Source organism: Rhagoletis pomonella, unplaced genomic scaffold (assembly GCF_013731165.1).
Source record: "Rhagoletis pomonella isolate Grant_MI unplaced genomic scaffold, Rhpom_1.0 Rhpom_scaffold_00005, whole genome shotgun sequence".
Lineage (NCBI taxonomy): Eukaryota > Metazoa > Arthropoda > Insecta > Diptera > Tephritidae > Rhagoletis > Rhagoletis pomonella.
In genome coordinates, this window is record NW_023458559.1 from 33,025,052 (window position 1) to 33,030,312 (window position 5,261).

The 5,261-nt window shown below is 38.1% G+C and overlaps 1 protein-coding gene across 1 annotated transcript; it reads right to left on the reverse strand.

Annotated features, from left to right (window-relative positions):
• Nucleotides 1-1,288: 1,288 nt before the first annotated feature.
• Nucleotides 1,289-2,611, reverse strand: LOC118739864 (putative protein TPRXL). The gene has a single exon (XM_036471360.1). It carries the CDS (start codon nucleotides 2,454-2,456, stop codon nucleotides 1,797-1,799), a length of 660 nt encoding a protein of 219 aa, XP_036327253.1. The 5' UTR covers nucleotides 2,457-2,611; the 3' UTR covers nucleotides 1,289-1,796.
• Nucleotides 2,612-5,261: the final 2,650 nt, after the last annotated feature.

The window sequence follows — 5,261 nt, forward strand, 5'->3', positions numbered from 1 at the left end:
TTTTACATCGAAATTTTGTGTGAAAATGTGACTTTTACACTTTTTAATTTTTGTGAATAAAGACTTTTTCCTCGTTCGAAATTAGAAACAAAATTAATAAAAAACATTTATTTTCGAATGGGTTAAAAAAAAATTTTAGTAGACAAGGTAAAAAAAAAAAAATATAACAATTTGGAGATCTTAGGACTAGTTTTAGTCGTCTTGAATGTACAAAAATTAATAACTAATCATCTATCCTAACAATATATTTTGAAAGAATTAAAAATTTTTTTGTTTATAAAAGCTTCAAATTAAAAAAATATAGTAATATTTTGAGATCTTACGACACGTGTTAGTTAAGTTTATATTTTGAAAAAATTCAATATTTTTTGAATTTATGAAAAAAATTTCACATTTAAAAACTGTTTTAAATACATATAGGGAGTTCACAAGTTGTTGTATACTGTCGTATTTTTGTATGTTATAAACTTTAAGCAGCTAAAACTATATTTAAAGAATTCGGCAGCTATCGAAAAAGTCGCATTATGAAATTTAACACCGTTAAGAAATAGCTGGTTGTGGTTTCAAGTCCATTAAACATTTATTTAGCCTTTAGAAAGTTTACGACATGCGACAGTTCGACGCTTACGATACCTTGTGAAAACGCGAATAGTTTTATTTTCAAATGGGTTAAAATATTAAATTTTAAATACATATGTACATAATTTAATAAAAAAAATCAATACTGAGTCCACTAACTTGTTTTGAAAGAATTTCATAATTCTTTTAGTTATGGGAAAAAATTTCAAATTTGAGACCTTTTTTAAATTGGTTTATGTAAGACTGTAGAATGAAGCCAAAAATGTATTTTTTAGTTCAGATGCCTTCGTTCCTAACGAAATATAATACCTTCTCATAAAGTACAATATTTTTTGTAGAAATAAAAATACAAGATATTAGTCAACTTCCTTCAGTACATTTTTTAAACGAAAACTGAGGTGTATTGAATATAGGCAAAATTATATACCTTCTAAGATTTCGGAATAGGTATTTTTTGACCAGCAAACTTACAATTCAAACCAATTTCGCCTAGATATTCTATAGTCTCAAATGAAGTCTGAATTATTTTCTTAAACCTGGAAATGAAATTTAATATAAATAATTATATATGCTGAAAAACAAGGCACTAAAAATAATAGAAAAACCCAATTCCAAAGAAAATTTTGAAAAATAATAAAACAAATTTTTTAAAATGGTTATTTATTACAATTTAATTATACGCTTATTTATAAAATGTTGAATAGCGACGGCTGAATACATTGAGTATAATGAAAGCTTCCAATATCGAGTTATTAAATTATGAGTTTTTTCTTATAATTGAAAATATTGCAAAAAGAAATATTAACAAAAATAGTTTCTACTGAATTTCCACTTTTATTTCTGCATTTAAAATAACCTAATTGCATATTATTTGCATAAAATACAAACTAATTTGAATTCTTATTTTTAAGTTTAACCTAATCAAACTTGTTTCCTTACATTATAAACGCTATCACAATTACGCTTATTTCTCACACTGCACCGCACTTATGTAGCTTCGCAAGAAAAATGGCACTCTCAACATTTTCCGACGGCTAAACGAATGCTTCTAAAAAAAAGTTCGCCACTCCTTCTTTGCAAAAATGCCATTTCTCCTTCATCACAATTGCGCTTTTCTGGAGCATCAAACACACAAAAAACACTGGACGCAAACTGTCAATGCGCTTGATTTTCAACAGGAACCAAGAAATTTAGTAACTCTGGTCTGGTAAGAAATTCTAATTGCCGGCGGCAGGCGATTGCTCTTGCGCGCTACCAACGCCGCTCGGCATTATCTCGATGAAGACGTCACGGGAACCAGTTTGTTGATAATATTGCTTCAAAGCTTTGCACATGGCCACAGCGAGCAGCTTCCACGGCAGGGGCTCCACGGCTGGAGGTTGTGTGGAAGAAGAAGCAGAAGCAAACGTTTCGTTGGCTGCCGGAGACGAAGAAGAGTTGTGCGGCAAGGAAGTGGGAATTGCTGGACTGGTCGATGAAATGGAAAATGTGGCTGTAGCGACGGAAGGTGCTGAACCTGCTGGCAAAGACGTGACTGAATGCGAAGATGTGGTTGCGGTAGAAGTAGTGGCCGTCGCTCCAACCGTGGCTGCTGTTGAAGATGTGCCCGTGATTAGAGCTGAAGTTGGGGTGGCAAAATGTGGCGCAGTTGACGATGCGCTTGTAGTAGCCGTCGCTGTTGCCGCATTCGAAACGGCAGTCGGCGATAATGTACTTGTGTTGGCCGGCAGTTGAGTTATGGTCACAGGCATGCCTAAATTCGCCGTCGGCACTGCCATAGACTGGCTACTTGGTGGCGCTGGCGGAAAATGTCCATCAACTTGATCGCAATCAGTTGCAGTATGCTGCTGACGTGGCTCGTAGAAAGGTATGGCCATTGTTCGTTCAGTCGTTGTTTCTTTTTATGATTTTTTGTAAAAAAAATTTTCAAACACTCAAAAAAATATTTGTCGTAAAAATTTCGAATTTTTCTACGCTTGAAAATACACAAAAAATTTAAACACACTTTCTCTTTCTTTCGCCTTCAAGCGCTAGATGCGTCCACTCAGCAGCGTGTCGCTTGTCGTACTGAATTGCCAACAGCAAAGGCACTCATATATATACTCGAAAAAATACGTCCAAAGCATTTCCTGAACTCGCTCGAAATTGTGGAAATGCACCACCGATATTGAAGTGAGTCGCTGCGTTAGTCACGAACGACTGTGGCGCGTAGCGCGCGGCAAACGCTCTGTAACCCACAAAAATATTGTCAGAAATCCAAGTAATCCGAGCCAATAAAACACACAAACCAGGCAGACAGTGCGACTGACAAGCATTTCGACAGCCAGCGCCAGGGGTGTGCGTGCGTTCATCACCAAATATGCAACCACCACCACCACCAACACCATCATCATTACCAATTGCAATGCTCATCCTTCGAATTGCACACGGCAAGTAACTACTCATAAGTACCTTCAATTTACACCGCTGCTGCTCCGCTCTCATTTAAAGTGCGCGAGCATGAGACTGTTACGCTCAGCTCACGTGCTGTGTTGTATACATAGTGTTATCCCTGTGATACTTCCGTGTCCACAAATAAACCCACCCTACCTAACCAATACCAATGGCTAGCTGTGGTACCAACATCACCATGACCATGCCAACCTAACGCAACCACCACCACCAATATGTAGCACAAATCTTATCGAGTATTGGCTCAGCTATGGTTGCTCATTGTTTGGGCAGCTACTTACCTTCCTACGTAGGAAATACGAGTAAAATACTTATCAAATATATAAGTATGTAAACGTAGTATTTTGGTTGTAATATCTACGTTTAACTTCAGCACGTTTTTGTGCAACACGTGCTGCTACAGGGAAAATATATTCCGCTCTCAGTACGCGCAGCTCGTTCTCTCTACGACAAGCAACTCTCGTTAATTTCCATGAGCGCATTTTGAGCTACTTTTCTATTTCGAAATTGTGTGAAAGTATTTTGGTTTCCCCACTATGTATCTCTTATGCTACGAAGTCGAAATCGTGCTCAGGGGAAATTCTGTACATCCGAATACTTGTTTTTCTACTCCTATCTATTTCTGAAGAGCACGTGCACATAAGAGATTTCAAATGCTTTCGAACAATGCTGAATCAAGTTAAAATGCATTTATTTAGTATAAAGTAGCCATGCAGTAATCAAAGAACACTTTAAAGACATGTTCGAATTTTCGAACACGATGTTCGAATTTTCGAACATGTTAAGAAACCCCTCAAACAACATTCTGGGGCTACTTTTAGCGCTTGCTGCGATACCAACTTACTTAAGGGGTATGCTCGATATTTCGAACATTCACAAATTCTAAGAAAACGCTGCTTGTTTCCGATGGAAATGCAAATTGAAGCTCAGTGGGAAGGAAGACTAGGTTATTTGCATGTATAAACGAAGAAATATTTATTTAATCAAACAGTTGTGGGTAGGCACTGTGGCCAACGGTATTCATCATTTCTCACCTCTGCATGGTTGTGAGTCATGGCTAGATGGTAAGATGCTTAAGCTAGGTTCTAGCGCAAAGTATTTGGAAGTCGTGCTTGACAACAAACTGAACTGGAAAATCGACATTGAATATCGTAGATAAAGGGTCTAAATTGTAAAATTGGGAACTAAAACCGAAACTTGTGATGTGGATGTATACCGCCATCATAAGACCTATCCTAACCTATGCCGCATTGGTCCGGTGGACGGGCATAAACAGACGGTATAATATAAACAAACTAGGTAGTGGGGAGTGGAATAACGGGCGTCACAAGGTCCTGCAGGACAGAAGCATTAAACACGATTTTACACTTAATTCCTCTTGATCTCCTCCACCAAGGCTATGAAATCTGCAAACAGACTCAGAGAGTCAGGACTATTGAAAAGTGGACAATTCCGGCATGGGAAACTCGGCGTCTCCTTGTCTCTCCGTCTAGGGAATGATGCAAGCATCTTCCAAGCGGAAGTCTTAGGCATCCTTGTAGCTTGCGAGGTTCTAGGAAAATACATCAGTAGAATAAAGAAATCAGGCCAGCGGCTTTGTCAGCACTCGGCCGTGAGATCACTAAATCACAGCTGGCTTAGTCAACTAGAATTTTGTTCAGTATCTGCGCCAGTAAGCATCTCACTCCTCTGGGATTGCGGCCATAGGAACATTGAAGGCAATGAGATGGCCGATGAATTGGCGAAGGCCGGAGCCTACTTGGAGGAATCTGAAGCTGTTGCACTGAGATGCTCTTTCGGAGTCGCTCAAAGAGAAATTAGTTTGCATTTTTTTGCACTGGCTAGAAAAAGATTGTCGGACATACTGACAACAGGAACTCTGACCTGACTATAACACGACGAAGACACTTGACCTGCTTAATAGATCACGGACAGAAGTATTTAGAATTGCAGGAACTATTAGATGTCACTGGCCAATAGACAAACATGCAGGGAGAAAGGGGTTCCTATATAATAGAACTTTCCGCAACTGTCAACTAGAAGGTAGCGAAAGATGTGATCAGCATATGCTTTGTAAACGTCCAGTCCTAGCGGCAAAATATTAAGCATAAAGCACTTGGAAGACACAAGCGAACAAAACTAGCAGATATATAAATTTTTACTAAGGGTGATATTGGCAAATACATCACGGAATCAAGATGATTTGACCGAGAAATCTAGATATACATACA

Excerpts from the sequence above, each read along its gene's own strand:
- LOC118739864 (XM_036471360.1), bottom strand. The coding sequence starts at position 2,456 with ATGGCCATACCTTTCTACGAGCCACGTCAGCAGCATACTGCAACTGAT.